Below are 24,765 nucleotides of genomic sequence, written 5' to 3'. Positions count from 1 at the left end.
CTTGGTTTTCCAAGTAATTAAAATCAGGACAGATTATGCAGAGAAACTAGAGAAAGGCCTTAGAGAAAGATCTGGATGATTATGCAAAGGGAGAAAAGCAAAAAACTATTTTAGTTCAGATTCTGTGCTTAGATCTATTTATGCAGCACCCATTGACTTTACGTGAGAGCTGCTTTTGTGTATTTGCAGATAGAATGTCACCAAGTTACCTGCTCTGTTCACATGCTTCTGCACAGGCTGCCTTGCACCTCCTTGAAACAGAAAATCCAACATGCCTATTTACATAACAAGGAAGGACTGGTGAGACAGCAGGGAATGTTGTCAGTTAAGATCAGGTAGCAAGTTCACTCCATAGACCAGTGTTTACAAACATGGGACAGGAAGGAGAGCAAAAGCAATTCAGAGTACAAGCTACTTGTAAAAATCCCTATTAAACTGCAAAGCAAAAAAAACCCCCAAAAAACTGACATTGAACTAAAGCATGGCTCAATAACCCCTCTCTATTTATGGATTAAAGAGCACTGCAGAACATGCTTCTACCCTGATGCTACTTAAAACACATCATGCTAATCAACCTTTTACGAAAACCAGCACAGAGTTGACCTGAGATACTTAGTTCACAAGTTTATTATGAAAAAACACTGCAGTGTTCTCCTGCAGTAACATCATTTTACAGAAAAAAACAGTTCTGTTCAAAATAACTCACTATGCTTGGACAATTACAAGGGACAATGAAGGAGAGGCAGAATGGGGAAGGAAAAAATGAGTGAGACAAAAATCAATACAATTAAATTAAACAGTATTCCCTGAAAAAACAAATCAGAACAGATTCAGAACACAAATAAGAGGCGGGCTTGGTACTTATTTTAAAAATGTTCATTAAGCTTCAATGATTGTTTGCTGCTATCCTTATCTACAGTCATGCTGAATAAAGCTATAGCTAAATGGAAAGTTAAATGTATTCACGAGGTGTTAATGTCTACATCTTAATATTTGCAGTCTCTCAGAGAAAGCAAAAGTAACTACAAATAGTGCTATGCCAGAAACGGGTTTCTTGACCGACAATGTTGCTTCAGCATGCAATGAACTGGTTCATTCTAAAGTGGTCACGGTTGTTGACAAGAGGCTTTGTATTTTATTATGGCACATCTTTTGGTCCATGTGAAAACGAGTTTGAATGTTAAATATTTTCTGACACTTTGGAGTTACTGTTGCTCTTCCCATTTCCTTTAGGTCAACATATGGTTCATGGCAATACTGTACAAGTGTAAAATCTTTACAGGAAGTAGTCTGGGGTGCGACGAGTAACATGTGGTTCACCTCTGCGTGGTGCTGGATCAAACTGCAAGCTGAAAGAAAACACGTTTTTATTCAAATTGCTACAGATTTTGTTGACTTGAATTCATAATTACCATATGTATACCAGATTAGCTGTCTTCCCCATAAGAATTCTGGGACTGGTGGTGTGTGTGTTTCTTAAAGAATTGCTTATTCAAGCTATGAAGGTCTTCTGAAGTGTTTTTACATTATATTCAAGTACCCTTTTCTTCAATATTAAACCCAAAGTTGGAGCCCATAGCTTAAATGGGTTTTTTCTACAGTCAATATGAACTGACGACTGGTGAAAAAAATCCAAGGCTGCCACTAAAATGTATTCTCTACAATACCCACAAATCAGGGTGCATTTAGGAAGTCTACAAGGTACCAACATCATTGCTGCAGTATGCCACACTTCCAGGTTCTCACTTGTCTTTCATATTCCAAGCATTCAGTGCTTTTCAACATTTTTTCATTTTGGGGACCCCTAATAAATTTTGAACAGAGGTTGGAAATTCAACCTATGGTTCACGGATCCCTACCATGGAAGTCTTAGACTGACTGAACAGAATTGAACTATAAATGTTGTGTATGCTCAGCACGGCATTTGATGCAACATGAGGAAGGGCGCTAACCTGTGGGCTTCTCTGGTAACACCACCCACTTCTGGATTTTGACCTGTAAGTGGGGGTATTCACATACTTTTGATTGAGCAGAAAACTGGAATGCCTCTTCTTGGATCTGAAGCTTTACTGTCAGAGTCACCTTTTGCAGACCCCTGATATATAGTCCACAGACCCCGGGTTGAAAACCACTGTTATAACTAAATGCTTTCAATGTATAACCCCACCCTACAGAAATCAAACGTATGAAGAACTCTAATAACCTCTGATGTGGGGCAAACATTGGAAGAAATATACTTTCTGAATTTAGAACTATCAGAGAAGAGATCTGAGCTGAGCTTCAACGACAGCTTTATAAGAAAAAGGGCTAATATTCCAAAAACCAACCAAACAAAAAAAATAGTTTAAAATAGTAAATATCAAGTCACGTTTTTTATATAGAGAGAGAGGCTGCAATATGAAGTGTTTAATTCAGTCATGTCTGAAATGTAACTTCCGGAATCAGTGTTTAACAATCCTTCTCCTTCCACATTCAAATTATCTAGTCTTAATATTCAACATTCATATAAGTGCTTTCTATTTGTACAGCTCTGTAGAGCTACTGAAGTTTAATTTTATCTTTAAAGAGTTTCAGAATTGCAGTTAAGAATTAACTCTACTTGATGCCTGGACAGCCACCATTCACTATGCCCTTTTTAGATTTGGCATTTGATATTAGTCTTAACAGTTACCATACTCCTCTCCCCCACAGCAATATAAAGGGATCTATTTTTACAACTGTTTTCTTAACTACATTGCTTAATGAGAATCTGATATTTAAATACTTACAAGGAGTATTTTAGGGTATCATCAAGTTCCATGATTGCAGCCTGGTTGCCACAACGGTAACAATAGTTTGGAGCACTGAAAATTGTTACTACATTCCGATCATGGCACCAGTTGTACCCCTAAAGAGGGAAAATACAAAAATCAAATAAGTCTTTATTAAGGTGTCCTTCAAACATCCATTGTTTTTTCTCTCTGTATGCAGCTGTAAGAACTAGACAGTCTCAGTGGTTCACAGATTATGGCTCATTGAACCCTTCTAGGTAGAACATCTAAGGACATTAAAATCTAAGCAGTGAGGAATCAGAAGAAGTAGTTAATCAATACAGATTCAGCAACAGACAAATAGGTAATTGATTTTATTGTGTGACATTTACTCATGTCAACTGCAAAAATCTTAATTTTGTAAAACTGCAATGAATTCTCAAAAGCAAGGCAGAAGATTAGTAGTTGCAATGCATTTGACTTTAGATACATTAGCTATTACACAGAAGTTTAATGCTCTTCCAATTTCAGGATGAAGCTTCTGGGTGTCTTTACTTTCTCCTATCGGAGGAGGACGGCGTATTGCCATAGAAGCCCATTCTGAAACAGAAGCACTAGGATAATGGCATCTAAGTATCAACTGCTCAAATTGTGGGTATTTAAAACAAAACTGCACAATACTTACCTCCATTACCAGCTGATGCGCTCTTGAAACCAACGTAAGGCCATTGGCATGATTAAAAGTTTCTGAAATATCTTGCCCAAATGTATAACCGGCACCACGAGGAGAAATGCCCCAACCACCACGATCATCTGGATCTGACCACAGCAAATCACACATCGGACCCTGTAACACATTTTTAAAGTCATGAGTTTTCAGCCATATGACCTATGGGGGATATCTATCTATCTGTGTGTATATCTATCAGACTCAAGTGTTCACTTAAATGTACTAACCGCATAGTTGACACTTGGGAAACCCTGGCAACTGATTACAGTAAGTGAAGAATCTTCGTGAGGAATGGAATTGCTCTAAGAAGAGACTGGAGACCTCAGATTAAAAGGGCTTGCTATGACAGCATGGTAGTATGATCTCCTTCTCCAATTTATTCTCTAAACCACGGGCAAGAATAATGTATGCGTACCACTACCTTCCTTCAGACAGTCTGCAGGGACACAGACATCGTCACACTATGAATAACATGCGTCTGTCATGAACTTCATTCTTGAACTGTTTATATAAGTACACAAGGATATAAAGAAAGTATGCTGAAATGGAAAGACTTGTGTCCAAACAGCACATTTTGATAATAGATCTATCAATACCTCGTGGGGCACTTCTTGCAGGCGATCAAGTGCTCTGATGTGATCCAGTGTATCTATGGATGGTGAGAGGCCACCATGTAGGCAAAAGATCTGGAAGAGTTGTACATCTGTTAGAATCATCCAATTGATTTGCGAGTATTTTATATTAATAAACATGCTAGTAAAATATAATAGGCAGCAAGACTGCAACAGAGAAATGAGCAGTAAGGAAAGAGCTCTGAGATTTAATCTCGACTCTACACCTCTTGAAAGCAACTCTTAAAAGAAACAAAAAACCCAGCTTTTTTTAAAAACTGTCTGACTAATTTCAACATACCTGACCATCCACCAAGGCAGTTAGAGGAAGATAGTCAAAAAGGTCTGTGAAGTACTTCCAAACATTTGCATTTCCATATTTCCTTAAACATTCATCGTAGAAACCATATACTTGTGTTATCTGCCTGCTTTCATGGTTCCCCCGAAGAATTGTGATGCGTTCACGGTAACGGACCTACAACACAAAGCATTTATTATGACTATCAAGTATCACTCCCTCCCTTAAAAAAAAAAAAAAGTCAGTCTTCCCAGAAGGAAAAGTCAGAACCAAGGGAGAACAGGGCTAGATTATATTTTTCATGAAATGCCCAACAGAAGAGAGTTATCTAGACCAGTTCTATTTCTTCAGACGTAATCTGCAGAAAGCTAAGAGTAAAAACATTTAAGCAGAAAATGTATTAATAAAAGACCTTGAGCTGCCAAAGACCTACTATGGGCCCAAACTGAGCTGAGATAAGGTCTGTGGCCACTACCATTCATGGATTTCACATAAGCTTTTATCTGCTCTCAGTTGCTTTCTCCTAGTAGCTTTCAGTTTAGTATACTATTTTCAGAAGATTTATAACCAATTAGTTTAACCCTGACTCATTAAACTTCAAAAGTTTCAGAGTAGTAGCCGTGTTAGTCTGTATTCGCAAAAAGAAAAAGGAGTACTTGTGGCACCTTAGAGACTAACCAATTTATCTGAGCATAACCTTTTGTGAGCTACAGCTCACTTCATCGGATGCATTCAGTGGAAAATACAGTGGGGAGATTTATATACATAGAGAACATGAAACAATGGGTGTTACCATACACACTGTAACCAGAGTGATCACTTAAGGTGAGCTATCACCAGCAGGAGAGCGCGGGGGGGGGGGGGGGGGGAGAAGAGATGGGGACAACACCTTTTGTAGTTATAATCAAGGTGGGCCATTTCCAGCAGTTGACAAGAACGTCTGAGGAGGGGGGGAGGCAGGGGAAAATAAACATGGGGAAATAGTTTTACTTTGTGTAATGACGCATCCACTCTCAGTCTCTATTCAAGCCTTAAGTTAATTGTATCCAGTTTGCAAATTAATTCCAATTCAGCAGTCTCTCGCTGGAGTCTGGTTTTGAAGTTTTTTTGTTGAAGAATTGCAACTTTTAGGTCTGTAATCGAGTGACCAGAGAGACTGAAGTGTTCTCCGACTGGTTTTTGAATGTTATAATTCTTGACGTCCGATTTGTGCCCATTTATTCTTTTACGTAGAGAGACTGTCCAGTTTGGCTAATGTACATGGCAGAGAGGTATTGCTGGCACATGATGGCATATACCACATTGGTAGATGTGCAGGTGAATGAGCCTCTGATAGTGAGCTGATGTGATTAGGCCCTATGATGGTATCCCCTGAATACATATGTGGACACAGTTTGCAATGGGCTTTGTTGCAAGGATAGGTTCCTGGGTTAGTAGTTCTGTTGTGTGGTGTGTGATTGCTGGTGAGTATTTGCTTCAAGTTGGGGGGGCTGTCTGTAAGCAAGGGCTGGCCTGTCTCCCAAGATCTGTGAGAGTGACCCCCCCCCCCCCCGCCCGGCTTTCCTGCTGGTAATAGCTCATCTTAAGTGATCACTCTCAATACAGTGCGTATGGCAACACCCATTGTTTCATGTTCTCTATGTATATAAATCTCCCCACTGTATTTTCCACTGAATGCATCCGATGAAGTGAGCTGAAACTCACGAAAGTTTAGCTCAAATAAATTTGTTAGTCTCTAAGGTGCCACAAGTACTCCTTTTCTTTTTATTAAACTTAAAAGGGAGAGCCTAAAGATACTTTAGTCAGGCCTGAAACACCTCAAGTTTTCTCCTCTACCTGTAGATAGTCTCTCCAACCCTCTTAATTCATCCCCAGCCGTTGCCCAGCAGTGCAAGACCCACACACTTGAGAAAACTGACAATTATAAAACCAACCCTTTCAAACATGAAGTGCAAGTTACTCTAATTAATTAATACAGCACTGGTTTTCAAGAAAATATTCTTAGAAATCACAACTTTTGCTGAGGCAGAATAGTCTAGTCTGAGCAAAGAACTGGGATTCAGGAGTTCCAGCTCTGCTGGTGACAAACTGTGGTTTTAAGAAAGTCATTTAGTCAGTGTCAGTTTCTACATCTATAAAACAGAGGTAACATCTATCAAGAGTGTTAGATGTAGAGAGCACAAAAAGTATACATTATAAAAACAGTTTTAGTAAGTTAAATATAGTCATAAATACAGAATAAACTTGAGGGGGGGAAATGTTACCTTAAGAGCTACAAGCAGTGTGACTGTTTCAACTGAGTAATATCCTCTGTCAACATAGTCCCCCATAAACAAGTAATTTGTGTCTGGTGATTTGCCTCCAATTCTGAAGAGTTCCATGAGGTCGTGAAATTGCCCATGGACATCTCCACAGACTGTGACCGGACATCGCACTTCTTGTACATTGGATTCTTTTGTCAAAATTTCTTTAGCCTGGAATAGAATAGTTAAGAAATTGTCTACAAACAGCCATGATATTAAAGCTCTGCTCTACCATTCCCAGATCATTTACTGTATGCTCCCTTCAAGTACTTTTGCGAGGCCTTTTCAAGGCTGATCTGTCTTACCCCAAATATTTTGTTAAGTGCATATTCTTGCTTTACTATTTTTAAAGTAGTTTTAAAATAACTCAACTCAAAGTATGTCATTCTGCTTAATACTGTGTTGTTGTGGGGGGTGGGAGGGGGGGTTTGAAAGCAGACATTAAGCCTGTTCCAGCAGTTTATGCCTGAAAACTAATTGGTCCTACTATACCATAGCACCTTTTACAAGTATAGCAGCATTATCACTGCTATTACTGGTCTAGTATCAAGGAGTCTGGATTCTGCCTAACATGCAGTGTAATTTCAAGATTCTGAGACGGTATTCTTCCCTTGTTGCTTTCAAATTGTTCAGTATTGATTCGCACTGGTAAGTAGCTCATGTATTCTGCCCCCGTGAAGACAATGTCACTAGTGTAACAGTTCTCAAGCTCTGGGTCGTGACCCCAAAAGTGGGTCGTGACCCCATTTTAATGGGGTTGCCAGGCTGGCTTAGACATGCTGGAGCTCAGGCCGAAAGCTGAAGCCTGCGCTTCAGCCCTGGGTGGCGGGTCTCAAGTTATAGGTCACCTCCCTGGGGTGGAAGCCCTTGGGCTTCTCCTTTGGACCCCTCACCGGGGCAGTGATGCTCAGGCTTTGTCCCTCCTCCCGTGGTCATATAGTAATTTTTGTTGTCAGAAGTGGGTCACGGTACAATGAAGTTTGAGAACCCCTGCACTAGTGAATTAATCGATTCCTGTTTATTATCGACTTGAACCTTCTTGGAATGCTTTGGCAATTTTTAAAAAAAGCAGTTTTATTTTAGTACTACCCTAGAAGTGAGAAGGTTGGTGGCTTTCTAAAGAAATAAAACGTGGGTCAAGTTAAAAGCATATCATATTAACACTATTTCTCACAACAAGGCTACCATACTATGGCCACTGAAAATCTAAGTTGTGTCTAATTTGGAAAAATCTTTATGGATATCAAGGAATTTAGAATAAATTCACTGAACACAAAACTATTCACTCTAATATTTAAGTCAAAATGGTTCCGCTATACACAAGATTTTATTCATCCCACAGATCTTCCAATGCATTTAGAATTAATCTACTTCCACACCCTCCTGTACTCCTATGTTGAAGACATAAAAATCAAATATTTGAAAAAAGTCAATTGGTTCAACCTTTACAATTTGCAACCATTTTCCTGTCAGACGTCTTTCTAAACAAATCCAGATACTGGGTAAAACACACCACCTTTTTCTACAGAGATCATGAGCCATGAAAAAGCTCTCTAACATTTCTGATGTCATTATCGGGTTTCAGAGATATATCAACATAAATGGGTAACACATCATTGTTTCAGACTGCCTGCAGATTCAAGAACAATTTTTTTTTGCATTTAGAAAGATTTCTAACTAGAAATATACTCTAACGTGTTCTGCAAAATGTAATACTTTAGTTTTTAGAAGTAGTTTATGGAAACACACCAAATTTGTGATAACGGATTGATTTAATCAATCCCAATATTACTTACAACTAGGGGAAACTGGAATCAAAGACTTATTTCTGGCTTAATTTCCAATTTAAGTCACGAGCTCAAAAGAAGATTCTGAAAAGTGATTCCCTGTCATGTAACATCATTGGCTTCATCCCACTCAATCACTACGTATACCACCACAATGATCAAAGGAGAAGTTTTCAATTGACTACTGTGAAATATTAAGACTGACATCATGCAAGTAAGTGTGCCACTGGAGACCTTTACATGGTGCAGAGCAATGTCCACAGACAGCCTAGAACAATAGCTCAGAGAAACACAAACTATTTATCTCAATGGGTTAGTGCAGATACACTAAAATATTCATACTGTAATTGTCACTTTATTACTCATCATTTAGCAGAAACATTAAGCTTAATCAATCATTGTTGGATGCTGTGGGAGACTGGGGCAGCTACTTGGTGTTAATGGTTGCTGGGCTTAGCAGATAAATTCATAACCCTCTCTAACTTTAAAGTAATCTCTACCCTTTTTGTCCCCCCCCCCAAAAGAAATGCATCCCTTTGCCAATACCAAAAACTAAAGCCACCCCCAAACTTTTCTGAGCATCATAGAAAACAATATCCTACTCTCTTGACACAGTATTCTTTTAAATTTTGTGCAGTGTGTAAATATGTTAAACAATTTTCAGATCCCCCCTCCAAAACCTCCACATTCAATTACTCAGTGGCAATAAAGACAGATGAAGGTAGATCTAGGTTCTCCGCTTTATACTTTAGATCTAATGTACTGCACAGGACAAAGATTCTTGGCTACAGACCTAAAATTTAAAAAAATATGACCCAGAATTCTATGTTTCCTTCCTGGTTGTGAGGGGAAAACCCAACTCTTTCCACAGTGGAGACTATTTAAATAGAAATGCATTACTCTGATCTCTTAGGGGAAAGGATGTCAAGCAATACCCCACAGTGAAATAAAGGAATGATTCCTTCTCCATCAAAAATAATAAAATAAAATTTAAAAAAGCAGCATTACTGTATGGAAACTAGGAGGAACAGAATGTTATGTCAGTATCATAGGTATTAGGTCTGCCATTTGTATGCCCTACATAAAGGCTTCATACAAGAAGACATCAGTTCATATGAAAAGTAGTAAAATATAGCACAGAAAATCTTAAAGCATTCAATTCCTTGCATTAGTTTAATGAGATCTTGCTGCCAGCTGTCATAGTTTGTCCTCATTTTGGGCACAGGATATATGCCAAAAAATTTTTTTTACTTCCCAAGCCAAGGGGATATGTGCAATATAAACAAGATACTTCTCTACAAAAGACCTCCCTGATATTTCAGTTTAACTTCTGTAGCTCCAATATACTTATTTAATATGATGCATCACTACAACTAATCAGAAATGTAGAGCTACAATGAACAATCTGTATCTTGCTTTACAGTTCTGAAACAATAAATAGGCTTACAAGAATAGCCTAACTAGCGGTGACATATCTGTACACCAGCTCTGTTTCAACTCTGTTCACGGATTACTTAAAATATAAATATAATTATATTAGTTTATACTTCAAGTTGTCCGTGAACAGTCTGTTTCAACTCTAATAGCTCACCTACACTTTAGGGTCAGTTTGAAGTCCTAAACAGAAAATCTGACAATCTAGACCCATGTGCCAGTTTACTTTATTTTGTCAAGCACAAAGAAGTCTTCTGAAAGCATGGTAGGTAGAACTAATTTGTGTCCATTTAAAGAGCATTAGATTTAAAGTTTAGGGAACTAGAGACATTTTCTCAAGTCAACAACCTTCATTTAATGTACTGTTTATATTCAGAAACATTGATATGAAATATGCTTCTGTATATCCAAGTTTCCACATTGTTACCATAGCTGCTAGACTGGATAATATCCAGGAACATTGAGATAACATTTCAGGTTAGTCACCATCCAGCTGATTACCTATAAAACAGAGTTTTAAACAAAGCAATGCCAGAGAGGATTAAACTTTAACTAAATATTAAAGGAAGATCTAACTCACCAGATCTCATCTAAACCTGGAAAGTAGTTAAAGGCAAAAAGGTGATAGGTATCCCGGAATACACAAAGCTCACCTGAGGGACAGAATTCTTTGTCCTTAGAAAATAACACATCCATATCATGAAATTAATCCAGTTTGCAGACATTCAAACTGACATAAAAGAAACCTGGGTCAGCTGGTGGCATCTACTCATGCTGTGTCCAAGACTAAAGTCACACAAGGCTGGCGGTGGCTACTTACTGGTATGGGAACTTTAGGACAGAATTCTGGCTTAAGTTACTTTAACTCAGAGCACAGATTTTAGTCAATGTTTCAAAAATGCTAGTTGCCAAATATTGTTTTCATATTTAATTCAGTTCTTTAATATGAAATGTTTAATATGACAAAAAAAAATTCATTCAGAAGTGGCTCACTTGTCTTTTCCAAAAGTAACTGATTATGCATAATCATGCACAACAAACATAGGATCAAACTCAAGGAAGTTGTCACAATTGTTAATTTGAGTATTGAGAATGTTATTAGTTCAAACACTCCCTATGGTGTCTCTCTACTAACTGGATTTCTTCATTAAAAAGAGAGCATATTTCCATCAAGCCTTGCTAACCTCACTCTCAAAAACATTACCTTCACCATTATGTTAAACATCTCTTTTCCTGACTAGAGTTTAAAGTTAACATTGTAAGAACAAAAATGTGTCAAGGTGCACAAATTTGCCACTAAATGTCCTTAGGAATAATTTCAGCTGTAATAGAATGTGTAAGCAGTTTTACGCAAAAATAGCACAAGTGCTACAAAGAAGATCCTGCTAAGAACTTTTCATCCAAGGTTAACATCACTTTACATCAAAGTTGCACATACCTCTTTGTTGTCCCTATCTTTGAGATAAAAATCACTTTCAAATATTAAACTCACCCTTAGTCAGCTTTTCAAAGACCCATATTTGTTTAATCTTAAGAGCACATACCCATACTTTAACAATAGCTATGTTTTCCAGTCTTAAAGCCACAACACAGAGGTACAGATTTCAAGAATATGAAAAGAATTAAAGATTTCAAGATGAACACAGATTTTATGAAAAACCTATGCTGAAGCAATAGTCTTGGACAGAAGTACACTGCTACAGAAAAATTTGTATTTCCACTTTAAAGAGAAGAGGCAGAGGGAGAAGTCACCAAAACATGATGTAATGTAGGCTGTTAATGGAGAATTCCACCCGTTTTACTCAGCAGGGCAATCCAAAAGCTCAAGACATAAGCAGCACTTATCAAATACACTTCAGATTAGTCATACTGTGACTAAAGTTCATTTACAATTGGCATTTGAGTTGTCTGCTTACCCAGCCAGTTTTCTCAAAAGCAATTTGACAATGACAGAGTAAGCCCTCAGACTACAAATGGAAGAGACTCAAAATTGGTTTAGTCAAAAATAGGAATTTGGTTTGCAACATGCTGTAGTACAAGTATGATCAGAGGAAAATTTAACATGGTATTTTTTAACACACTATTGGATTATTGCTCACCCTACTCTATGCAGTTTGTAATGAGCTCTCAGTACCTAGGAAGAAGACAAAAATATGAAGTACTATTCTTTAGATTTGCTTTTGAATACAGATCACTTTTCTGCAAAAACAATCATTTTAAATACACAGTGCAAATATTTTGTTGGAGGTCATTTTTTTAAGGCACAGAGCAAATTATGGGTCTACTGACCTTCAGTAACTATTACCAATAGTCAATTTGGTTTTAAGATGGGTCAACTGCACCTGCCACCGCTATTAAAAAGCAGCTAGATAGTTTCACTTAGCAAGAGTCATAGGCTGTGGCCCACATTCTTTGGTACACAGAATTTCTACTTGATGCAACAGACATGGGTGTGGAAGGATCATGTGTATGTATACATACTGGCATGCATTTCTTACAGCTTCCTGATTCTCAGGGTAGATTTTCAGCAGATATAGCCCTGCCAAAGTCCAAAACACCCAGGAGCTCCTCTAAAAATACATCAGCTGGGCATAGCTGGGGCACACTGCATTCCAGCTTTGCCCCATTTACCACCTCTCTATGCTGGGGCCACATGAATTTGACATAGGTGTATATCAGCCTTGCTCCAGCAGAGCTTCTCTTTTCTGGCCATCTGAGAATTTCCCTAGATTCACCTGTTTTTCAGCCTTTTTACACTGCCAGAGTGCTCCAGTCAGGCACAATCATTTTTCAATCATTCCTGGATTTCCTTCTGCAGGTCCTTTCATGGTTTTCCAGTCAGAAGTTCCTAGCCAATGCATTTGATCAGTTATATCATCATTTAGTAAGTGTAGCACTTTACAACAGCTCAAACGTTGCAGACAAAATAGGATCCCTGCTCTGAGAAACTTGAAGACTAAATGCCCAATACAAATATGAAACAGAATAATGCAGGAACTACTTTGAATTTTGTAGATGCAGAAAACCCAAAAAACCCCATACAGCACAGTGTACGCCACGAAGAAACAACAGGTAACAGAAACATCAACTAGGAGCTTGGATCTTAAGTTTTATTTAAAATGATCTGCATACATCATCTTATTCTGAAGAAATCACAGCCTCTTAGATCCCTAACAGACATGATTTCAAGTCAACATGCATACCCAATCTTTGCACAGAAGTCAGAGCTATTCATGCAAGCACAAACCCCAAGTTGCATACATTGAGTAGTAATAAGATATTTCCTCTGTAGGCCTGTTCCATGTGTAGCAGTTTAGCATATTTGTTTTTTTTCTCCTTTAGGAGACCAAATCTTTGAGCTGCTTTTGCTCCCCTGGATGCCCCCAGCATGTTAAACTGGCATGTCTTGCAAGATGGAGACTGGTTTCAGCAGTAACAGCTCTTCTATAATGTGCTGTTTTCAGTCACCAGGAAAGAGGATGCTCTGACCAGGCTGAAGACACCACCCATTCCTCCAACTTCCTCCCCTAGATTGGCTACACAGGATATGACTAAAGCCAAAATGATCAGCTGAATGGAATAAAGACTGGCCTTGGCTCACAGCTTCAGGTCCTGGTACTAGACCACAATTCCAAGCAAGGCCATTCACTGATGGACATTATTTCTTTTCTTTGTGTGCAAAGATTCCTTATTTGTACGTTTCAGCACAGGGGGTGGGAGAGGAGAAAGGAAGAGTAAGTTTTGATCAGGGGGATTTTAAAAGCTGTGAGGATCTTTTGACTACATAATAAATACCTGAGTCCGTTGAAAAAATTGCACTTCTATGAACATTCTTAGAATGCAGATGTTGGCCTCTTCTGCCATTTAGCCTAACAAGCCAATTGTGACCTATGTTGAACCTTAGAAACTGCTGATGAGAAAGTTGTGGGTATGTGCAGGAGTCAGATCAAGAGATAAGGCTCTCCCCAGGGGGTTTTTGCCTTTTAGTTCATATTTTAGCTTTTAAGTTGGAAGTAGACGCCCATCCAGAGGGAGGAATAGCAATTTGGCCAGGCTACTACTTGGAACTGAAAATACTCTGTTCTGGCCTCTCCTTGATATTGTGAGCTTCCTGAACTTCCAGATGTTCTCAGTTCCAGCTATGGTGAATATTTAGGGCTTAATGAAACAATGCAAGCCTGGCCCTTCAATACACATGCTATCGATACTGTTGGATCATATTAAAGAAGTTCTGTATTAAAATCACAAATGAGTTTGATTCCCCAGAGTTTAAATTCCAGGGTATTACTAATTAAGAGGTCTCTTGGTTTTTGGTACTGTTTCTCTCCCTCTATGTGTGAAACTTGCAAGCTGCTAATTGTGTTAGTACATTCTAAGACAGAGTCTGTTCTCAAAGCAATTCACAGAGAGAGAGACTCAAAGCAATACTCTAACAACAGAAACAACAGCCAGAGACTCCCCGCCCTTTTGTTGTATTAACAATTGTTATTAAAATAGAGATAGAGGATGTATGTGGATGGATGCTTGGTGTGGATAATAACTGAATGATCAGGGAGGTGCCAGCCTAAGAATCCAGTGTCCATCGGCTGAAGAAGGTGTCAAGTGGAAATAACCAGACGAGACACCCCCCCCCCCCCCGAGGGCAGACTGGAATCCACCCAACAGCCTCAAGGACGGGAGAACCAAAGAACAAGATAACATCTTGGAGCCATCAGGAATGTGCTATCTGCTGATTGATTCAGCAACAGCATGATGAAGCAATTCCCATAGACTGACATAAGAAATTCCTATAAAAATAGACTCTAAAAAGTGAGAACTTTGGGGTCTGATTCTGCAAACCAACTTCCAGGAGCATCAGATGAGCATCTGACAAGGCCCTGCTCCCTCCTCATGTCCAGGCCACCTGGCCAGTGGCTTGGCATGAGCAACTCTAAGGCTGGTAACTATGATAACAACCTTGCAGAACCTGTGTGTGTGGGTGTGGGTGTGGGTGTGTGTGTGTGTATGAATGAATGTGTGAATAAATATGAGATTGAATGGAATGTTATAGCTATAACTAACTGCTTACTATAATTCTTTCTGTATTCACAATAAATGTGGTATTTTGCCTTTCCCTTTAATAAGATCCTGCTCGTTTTTATTTTATTGGTACAACAATACACAGTACAGCCATCCAGTGTACTTGCTGCCCTTTCTTTTAATGATTGCCAGGGACATGGAGAAAGGTGCCAAAGAGGATCAAAACAGTTACATGCAACCTATGGTTTTATTGTTAGGGTGAAAACAAAAACAAAAGCTGTAAAAAGGATATGGATAGTAGGTTAACTTTAAATATGAGTAAACTGAACCACTACTGGAGTTCAAAAGCTTTACCCAGAGGCTGACCATTCCAATTGAAGGCACGGTAACAAAATATAGAGCTGCCTGAAGTGAGTAGCAATCCTCAGTCTTGAAGGATACAAACACTTCCCTGCCCACAGATTGCTACTTGCTTGAGTAACAGAGGGCACGACTGAACCAACCTGACTGCACTGATAGAAGCAAGGTTAACAAACAACTCATTCATAAGAATGTTAACTAGAAAATAAAATCAAGCGAATATACTCTACAATATAGGTAGGCAATTTATTTTTCACTCCTCATGCTTTGGAAGACTTTCCCCCCTCTGAAGGAAAAAAGCTTCTACAGTGCTTTCAAGCTCAATTCTGCCAAAGCACTCTCCACCCTTTATTTTTAACTCCAAGCAATAGATTTAATCCAGGTTGCAAATAGTTTTAATGTATTTCTGTCTCCTCCCCTTCTGGAAATCACAGAAACATCATCATCCTGCTAAAATATTCATTTTAGTTACTAGACTAAATTAAAGACTTTGGGTGGGGGTGGGAAGAAACACATTCCCTTAACATCAACAGCTGACCTGTCCAGAAATGTCAATAGAACAGGCTCCTCTGAAGCAACTGTCACTATGTTTTCCACCATGCAAAGGTCATGCTGCTTTTCCCCATCCTTGAACTCAAGTTTATGAAATCTTAACACAAGAGTCACAACAGAATGGATGGCTCAGGTAATTAAGTAAACAACCCCTTCATCCTTAGATGACTGGTTCAAAAACAGATTGGTAGTACATGAAGCCAACTATTCAGGTCTTGTCTACATGAAAGTGTTATATTGCTTCAACTTAAGTCGACTTTTAAACATTTAGTTAAATCACTGCAAACCTCTGCATGGATGCTTTTTTCAGTTTAAGATGGCTTATTTTTATTTATCTTAAACCAATTCCTAATTCACCTTAAGTAAATCAGAATAAGCATTTCCACACAATTTTACTAGTTAAAAGTCAAACCTTTAGTTCAACCAGTGCAACTGTCATATGTAGATGAGCCCTAAGGTTAGTTCTCAGCAGAACACTGATTTGGTAATATGGCCACTGGAATCAGCAGTTCAGTCCTGCCTGTTAAATGCTTGAAGCACAATAACTCACACCCAAGATCAGGGTTGAAGTACATGGCAAGGACATTGTGGGTAAGCCAACACTGCTGCTGGCTGTCACATACCTGTTCTGTGGATATAGGATTTCAGCATTATATTAGCAACCACTATTTTTCATAAGAACTAAGATTACTTTAAAGAGTGAAAAGATAGTTTTCGTAAAAAAGTGTTTAATCATAGGAATACAGAGCTGGAAGGGATCTCGAAAAATCATCAAATCCAGCCCTGGACTGAGGCAGGACCAAGTAAACCAAGACCACCTCTAACAGATGTTTGTCCAACCAGTTTGTAAAACTCCCAGAACTTAAATACCCTTACAGTTAGAAAGCTTTTCCTAGCATCTACCCTCAATCTTCCTTGCTGCAGATTAAGCAGATTTATGTCCTACTGCCTACCTTCAGCGGACATGGAGAACATGATCACCGTCCTCTTTATAACAGCCTATACAATATTTGAAGACTTATCAGGTACCCCCATAGGCTTTTTTTCTCAAGACTAAACATGCCCACTTTTTTTAAACCTGTCCTCACAGATCAGGTTTTCTAAACCTTTAATTTTGTGTGTGTGTGCACTCTCCTCTGGACTCTTGCCAATTTGTCCAGATCTTAAAGTGAGGCACCCAGAACTGGACACAGTACTCCATCTGAGGCCTCACCAGTGCCGAATAAAGCAGGACATTTTTAGTTATCAAATGGTTTCCACAAAGCACCAACAGTTATTTAAAAGTGCAAGCTGTGACAGTATGCCCTCCACATCAATGACTCAGTCCTCAGCTGTACCAAGCTCAAGGGGGCAGAGGCAAGGATAGCGCTCAATCACCTTTTCCATTTCTCTTGAAATAGCTAAACAGACTCCCCCAAGCTTCCAAAGCTCAAGGTGTGCTCTTGTAGTGAGCCCCACAAGAAGGGAAAGAACGTAAAGCTGGCTTGCCACCTACACTAAGGAATCCCCGGCTGCCCCTTTAGCACAATTTTTCAGCTGCCTGCAGTAAGTTCAAACAAAGCAAGCTCATTTTTACAGAGCTCTCAGACAATTTGATGAGCTACCCAGTTTTGCATAAAGTTAAGATACAAGTTGTGTGGCCTGGCATTCCTGAATCAAATTAAATTAGCCTTCAGGATCCATAAGCAAGCTTTGTTGCTACGGATTGTGCTTTCAACCTACACCACCACCACTTCAATTAAAGCTGAGTGGACAGTCAAGTTCAGAGGTCTAACAATGGGCATAAATTACCTGCTTTCTAGGTTTGTTCTCAATTGTAAATAGTGTCAGAAACTAAACTAGAAGTACACATTAGGTTTCAAATTTAGATTGCTATGAAGAGTTGACTCAATGAAAAAGTTTGTAACAAGTAAATTATGCCATTAATTACAAAAGTATGTTCAATTGAGTTCATATGGCTTTATAAACCTGTTTACACTAGGAAAGTTATCTATTGCTGACAAGTGCTGAACATGGGTTAAGTAGAAGTGTTGCCAAGGACAGAGTGTTCCAAACTGTTTCCGAAACTATGGTAAGAGCAGGTTTGAACCAAAGTTTCTGAAAGAGTGCTGAATGCGGTTTGCTCTTGCCACACCTGCAGTTAATCCATGTTCAGTACTGGTTTAACTGTACCTATTCATTACTAGTTAATTTTGCTAGCAACAGAAATACAGAGGTAGAACAAAAGCAGTTACAACTACCCTTTAAGAAAAGATTTTCCTACATAATGGACTCCCCCCTTAAAAAAAAAAAACCTAAAGAGTAGCCAAATTATAAACCGTAAGATCTCCAGGGCAGGGACCGTACCTATTTTGTGCTAGTTGTCATATAAACAAGATACTGACTGGTGTTTCTAGAAACTATAGTATTATAATTCAGCCCTTAATGTATCTATAAGGTGGCATCCTACCTCCTGAAGCTACACAACACACCCCTGCAACATCTCTTTTCAGCATACTTTGTCTGCGACAGGCCAGGGGGCAACCAGACCATTGCCCCTTCTCCCAGTAACGCACTGTGGACACCAAGGAGTATGAAAATCAGCTCATGTTCCAGAACTTAATTTATGCCTTGCTTTCCCCTTCATTGCATACTCACGTAAGAGCTGGTCTAAACCTGATCATGGGGGATTTATACTGCCCTCAATACATAAACACATTAAGGAATTTTCACCCAACGCAATGTTATCAAAATTAACATTAGCAGCATAGCCATCCAAAAAGCAACAACCTATGGTTTAAGTGATGTGTCCAAATTTTTAATATATTGTTAAGAATTCAAGCCTATGGAATACTTATGCAAAGCAACATCTGTAAAATGTGTCAGTTATACACTAAGAAACCACTCATCTCAGAATAAATATCAACTGTTGAAAAAAATCTGATCACCATTCATTACTGAAGTTGTATTTTTAATTTAAACTTTTTTTTTGAAGCTGGTACTACTCAAGGAGTTATTTCTTTCACACATCCAGTGGACATTTTGCCAAGTTATAGCATAGTCACCATTAGCCATATGACCAGGCACAATACTATGAAGTGGTATATTAATGGAGCAACTAGATCAGAGTCATCATATTACAGCATGGAATAATGCAAACAGACATGTATTCTTAACCAGGAGAGCTGAAGAAGGAAAGAACAGAACTCTTAGGCTTATTTCTATTTCACTAGCTCCAATTTACAATGCATACAACTTCTTGGATGGCAGAGTTCAAAGTCTGAAGATCCTTATCAGATATAAGCTATGGACAAAATATACAAGAATCCATTCTAAACTGATTTTTCTAACCACAGCACTAAAAGAAGTCTGTAAAACATACTATACAGTCAATACTACCATTCCCCTTTAAAAGGGACATAATTAAATTATTATTTAATTCAGCTCCCACTTTCAAGCATCCCATTTTGTTAATAAACCCTCCCTTAATCCCATTCAATTTTCAATTATTCCCTCCCTCTCCAGCCTTCTTTTCATGTCTTGGAACCACCAGGAAGCTTCATTTCCACTCCAATCTCTCACTGAAACTACCTTTAGAGTCAGTAGGGCCTGGTCTATACTAAAAAGTTGGGTAGACCCAGCTAAGTCACTCAGACATAGGGAAAATCCACACCCCTGAGCAACACAGTTAAGCCAATCAAACCCCAGCCATGTAGACAGCGTTAGGTCGACGGAAGAATTCTACCTGACTTATGTAGGCCCTGTTGATGCACTCTAAAAGATTCGTAGTGCATGTTAACACAGTATTCTTTCCAACAGGACTACATCAACATGTACTGAGTACCTTTTTGAGCATGTCATCTTTCCTACCAGCAGTATAAGAGGTATTTCATCACCATTATACATAAGCACTGTGGGAAAGATCCATAAAGGAAGAAATAATGTATCTAACTGCCACTCTGGCCACCTAAGTCCAAAATTTAGATCCTCAAAACACCCATTCAGCAGCTCCGCCTAATACCATAGGTCCATACGTTTATTTTCGTGAAGTCCCAGCAGCACCTAAAAACCTACCAGCAAACAGGGAAATATTGCTTCAGTCCTGACTCCAGATGACTCTCTCATGCCTAAAGCCCCAGCAGGACCTTAAAGGAGGTGTTCTCCCACCACTACCTTCCCTGAGGGGCCCAACCCAGTAGGCATTATTAGAATTAGCCTTAAAGCACATCTACTGGATCAGGCCCCATACAGAACCCCACAGAAAGATAATGGTGCTCACCCCATATAACCTTTAAAAAAGTGGTTATAGCACTCTGCAAGGATGCGGGAGACCTGAGTTCAATTCCTTCCTCTGATTTGCACCCATATCTCCCACCCAACAGGAGAATGGCCTACCCACTGAACTATAGTCACTTTCTCCGGCCCAATTAATATTTAATTTATCTATAGTGGAACAGCTTCAATGGAAGATACTGAAATACCAACCCCAGAATACCACTTAGCCCAGTGGCTAGGGCATTCTGCTGAGAGGCAGGAGACAGGTTCAAATCTCTGGTACAAATCAGATGGGAAGGAGATCTGAACCTATTGTCCACCACATCGTGAGGGCGCTAACCACCAGGCTAAAGGTTATAAGGGGGCACTACCATCTCCTCCTCAGTTTGTTTTTTTGAGGGAGGAGGCAAGAAATGGCTACGGGCAAGGGTGAGCAAACTTTTTGGCCCAAGGGCCACATCTGGGTATAGAAATTGTATGGTGGGCCATGAATGCTCACAAAATTGGGGTTGGGGTGTGGGAGAGGTCTCTGGCTGGGGGTGCAGGCTCCGGAGTGTGGCCAGAAATGAGGAGTTCAGGGTGCGGGAGGGGGCTCCAGGCTGAGTGGGGGAGTGTGGGCTCCAGGTGGGGGTGCAGGCTCTGGTGTGGAGCTAGGGGGTTTGGGGTGTAGTAGGGTGGGACCGAGGGGTTCAGAGGGTAGGAGGGGGATCAGGGCTGAAGCAGGGGGTTGGGGCCCAGGCTGGGGGTACAGGTTCTGGGGTCAGGCTAGCGATGAGGGGTTTGGGGTGTAGAAGGGTGCTCCAGGGTGGGACCAGGACTGGGACGGGGGCTGGGACTCAGGGGTGAAGGCTCTGGGTGGCGCCTACCTCAAGTGGCTCCCAGAAAAAGCAGCATGCCCCCCCACTCCTATGCAGCCAGGTGGCTCTGCTACACACTGCCCCTTCAGCAGGTGCCACCCCTGCAGCTCCCACTGGCTGCAGTTTCCGGCCAATGGGAGCTGCTGGGGCAGCGTGCAGTCCCCTGGCTGCCCCAATGCATAGGAGCAGGAGGGGGGAAAGGCCGCTGCTTCTGGGAGCCACGCAGAGCAGCCCCCCATCCCTGCTCCCTGGCTGGAGCGCCAGAGCAGGGAAAGCCCCAGACCCCACTCCCCAGTGGGAGATCAAGGGCCAGATTAAAATGGCTGTAGGGCCGTAGTTTGCCCACCCCTGGCTTAGGGTGTTTAACTCTAGGAGAGAGTTCATGGCTGTGAGCCCCAAAAATGAGTTTGGCAAATAACTCCCTTTGAGGAGTGGGACTCATGCCGGGGGAGGTATGGCATTTCTATGCTCAACTTGCCGGCTTCTATGGATTCCATTCTTAGGCACCTAGCTCTCCCCATGCATCATACAGGGAAGCTTGGGCATTTAACTCAGGGATGTGGATTCCATTTGGCAGCAAGATGGATAAACTCAGGTACTGTCATGGTGTTTAATTTAACTAGTCTTGTGTATTTGTAAAACATTATGCATTATTTTAACAAGTATTAAAGCATAGGTACAGGCATCAACTCACTTACCAGGATACCACTTTATATATCACTTGGAAGATTAATTTAAGAAAAAGATTAGTATATTGTGTTCAAGCATCATATGACTAAAATTAATTTTTGCACATATGTCTTATTACCTATTTGAAACATTATAATTCAGAGAATTAAATATGTGCCATTATTTGAACAAAATTAAAGCGTTGGAATACTTCACAGTTGTAAAGTTTGGACTCAGTACATTAATAGACAAGTGCACATTAAAGTTCTTTTCAGTGACTATCAAGATCACAAAGAATCCTCTGGAAAGAAGCAGATTCAAACAACACACTGTAGTTCTTCAGTATTAGTGATAAAGTAAGAGTATTTACAGTAGGTGATCAGTGATGTCTCTCACACTCCGCAAATATTTCCCCCACACTAGAATTACATGCACATCCTTATGCTAAGCCATAAAAACTTTTTGATAGTAAGTCAACATAACTTGATCAGTATTCAAAATTAGAACGCCATTTGTGAAAGGCAGGTCGGTATTAAAGCAGAGGGTACTGTGACCTACACAAAAAGTGTTTCTAAAACCCAGGAATGAGAATGCCTCATCATTAATTGCTCCAAGTGATCTTACCATTGTGCAGGTTTCCATTTACTTAAGAGTTACCTACAGTAACTCCTCACTTAACATTGTTTCGAAGTTACGTCACTGCTCCATTAGGGAACATGCTCGTTTAAAGTTGTGTGTAAAGGGAGCATTGCACAAGTTCCTCTTCTCTGCCACCTCCTCCTCCCTCCCAGCACTACCCCTGCCGCCAAACAACTGTTTGGCAGCGCTTAGGACTTTCTGAGAGGAAGGAGCACCACTGCTCCTCAGGAAGCACTGGGAGGGAGGGGGAAGAGCGGGGACACGGTGTGCTCCGGGGAGGACGTAGAGTGGGGGTGGGAAGAAGTGGGCCTGGAGCATCCCCCAGCAAAGTCGGTGCCTGTTCTTCTGGGGAGAAGCTGCCGCTGCCCAAAGATGCTTCCTAGCATCCTTGCCTGCCTCACCGTCTGCAGTGGGCTGTGCCTGTGTGGAGTAAGCTAGGGGCACCTCCCAACCACAGTACAGTTCAGTATATAATGCCTTGTCTGCCCCCCAAAAATTTCCTTGGAACCTAACCCCCCACATTTACATTCAATCTTATGGGAAAATTGGATTAGTTTAACATCATTTCACTTAAAGTTGCATTTTTCAGGAACATAACTATAACGTTAAGTGAGGAGTTACTGTATTTGCACACATGTAAGATTTTGGTGACAACACGTCAGAAAGCCACTGCACTGAAATAGACTGGTTTAAGAAAAACCAAAATAATTTGCACTAGCATAAATTTTTCACCTTCTGGCATTAATGCACACTTTGAAGGGGAAATAAAAAGCAAGAAATTGTACATCCTCTAACAACTTTACAAAACTGTCATGAAAATGTACCTGTCCAACCACTAGGTTTTTTTTTTTGTTTTGTTTTTTTTTTAAAGTAGAGTATTAAATGATTATTCTCTAGGTAAATTTTGCAGGGCTTTTCTAAACTTATGAAAACCATGAGCATAGGAACAACCTGCAAAATAGATTATAACATCCAATCCTCAACACCCATAACAACTCCAGTTACAAAACAAGAAGTAAATTTGTTACTTCTTAAATTTAAGTTTACTTTAGACAAAATTTAGAAACTCCTACAACCAGAAACCAATACCTCAAATTAATCTAATTCCCAGCTACATTTTAAAGGCCATTCCAAACACATAATGAAGTTAAAAATAAAAATGAATGCAATGAAGGAGTCAGAAAATCCCAAATTCAAATTACTTTTGGGGGATGGGAACAGTTACATTACCACCTTAAAATAAAATTTCCACTTCCATTATAATTCCTGCTATTTTGACAGACTGTTACAAGAAAAACAAACATGTATTAACTGCCCCAAGGGGACTGGCATCTTGTTCCCAGGTGCTCCAACATGGCAACGATTACAGAATGGGTTGGAGATTAGCATCATAACCCAGAAGACACAAATTTGTGGCCACAACGCTCCCATCTTCTGGACATACAATTGAGCAATTCCAAAGATATTTCAAACACGTTTTTAAAATGGAAAGCGGGGCTGGGGCACTGGGGAGAAGAGGGCTAGCGTTTGGACGACGTGCAAAGGTGGCTTTTCGGATTTTTTGCCTTCGTACGTCTAGCACGGAGCCAATGAGAGGTAGGCGATGACACCGAGAGCGAAATACCCTGAGCGCCGAGGATGGCTGATGTACACAGGAGTCGCTTCGCCCGGAGGATCACGGCGAGAGGCGCCATTTTAGGCGGCAGCGAAGAGCAGCCGAAGGAGTCAGTCTCCGAGCGGAGCGACAGGGGGCGCAGAGCTGCCCGGGAGGAGGATACCCCGCGCCCGCCCGCCCGCCCCGGAGCTCCTGGACCCGCTATCCCCGCGGGGTGAGACAGCTTCAGGCAGCCGCAGCGGCGCTAGAAAACATCGGCCCCGCCGGAGGAGATTCATCCACGGAGCCCCCCCCCGCGACCAACACCGCTTCCCCGACTCTGCCGTGCTCCACAGGGACTCCCGTAGCTGCCCCTCGGAGAGGCCAACCCCCCCCCCCAAGCTGTTCCCCAGCCCCCTCCTTCCCCTCACCCGGTCAGAGGCGCTCCATTTGCTCGCCCCCTCCGCTTCGCGCCCCCAGCCCAGACTCCCTCTCCCAGGTCTCGCCTCACCGCAGAGGTTCGCTCTTCCCTGCCTCCCCGGCCCCCACCTCCACTCACCTTCTCGCAGAGGCTCTTCACCTGCCCCTCGGACAGCTGCTTGCACTCGTTGAGCTGCTCCACCCACTGGTCCAGCTCCTTGGTGAAGACCTTCTCCTCCATACCGACCGACCGCTCGCTCTCCTCACCGGCTCCTGCCGCTGGGCTCTGCCACGCCACCCCCTACGATCCGCTCCAGGCAGCGGCCGCGGCCTCACAGGACACAGGGGAGGCGCGGCGGCGGGAGGCGCTAGCAGCTTCCACAGCTCGAGTCCGGCTCCCGGCAGCGCTTCCAGCGTTCACTCGTTCTCCGCTCCCCTCCGTGTAATGGCCGCCGCGCCCTGACGTCACCCCCTCTGCTTTCATTTCG

The 24,765-nt window shown here is 41.0% G+C and overlaps 2 protein-coding genes across 2 annotated transcripts in view; both read right to left on the bottom strand.

Moving 5' to 3' along the window:
• The window catches only part of VDAC1 (voltage dependent anion channel 1), a 351,958-nt gene extending 327,645 nt beyond the window's left edge, over positions 1-24,313 (bottom strand). Inside the window, exon 1 of the mRNA XM_073355584.1 lies at positions 24,309-24,313. The gene's annotated coding sequence lies outside the window, so the exon portion shown is untranslated. The remainder of the gene's footprint in view (positions 1-24,308) is intronic.
• On the bottom strand, positions 610-24,765 carry PPP2CA (protein phosphatase 2 catalytic subunit alpha). The gene is made up of 7 exons (XM_073355581.1): positions 24,417-24,765; positions 6,654-6,863; positions 4,393-4,566; positions 4,077-4,166; positions 3,436-3,597; positions 2,769-2,887; positions 610-1,349 (listed from the first exon to the last, which is right to left on the bottom strand). The coding sequence occupies exons 1-7, from the start codon at positions 24,516-24,518 to the stop codon at positions 1,277-1,279; spliced, it is 930 nt and encodes a 309-aa protein (XP_073211682.1). The 5' UTR covers positions 24,519-24,765; the 3' UTR covers positions 610-1,276.

This window comes from Lepidochelys kempii, chromosome 8, assembly GCF_965140265.1.
Source record: "Lepidochelys kempii isolate rLepKem1 chromosome 8, rLepKem1.hap2, whole genome shotgun sequence".
Classification (NCBI taxonomy): domain Eukaryota; kingdom Metazoa; phylum Chordata; order Testudines; family Cheloniidae; genus Lepidochelys; species Lepidochelys kempii.
The sequence above is the reverse complement of the archived record's forward strand: the minus strand, read 5'-3'. Positions and strand labels throughout refer to the sequence as shown.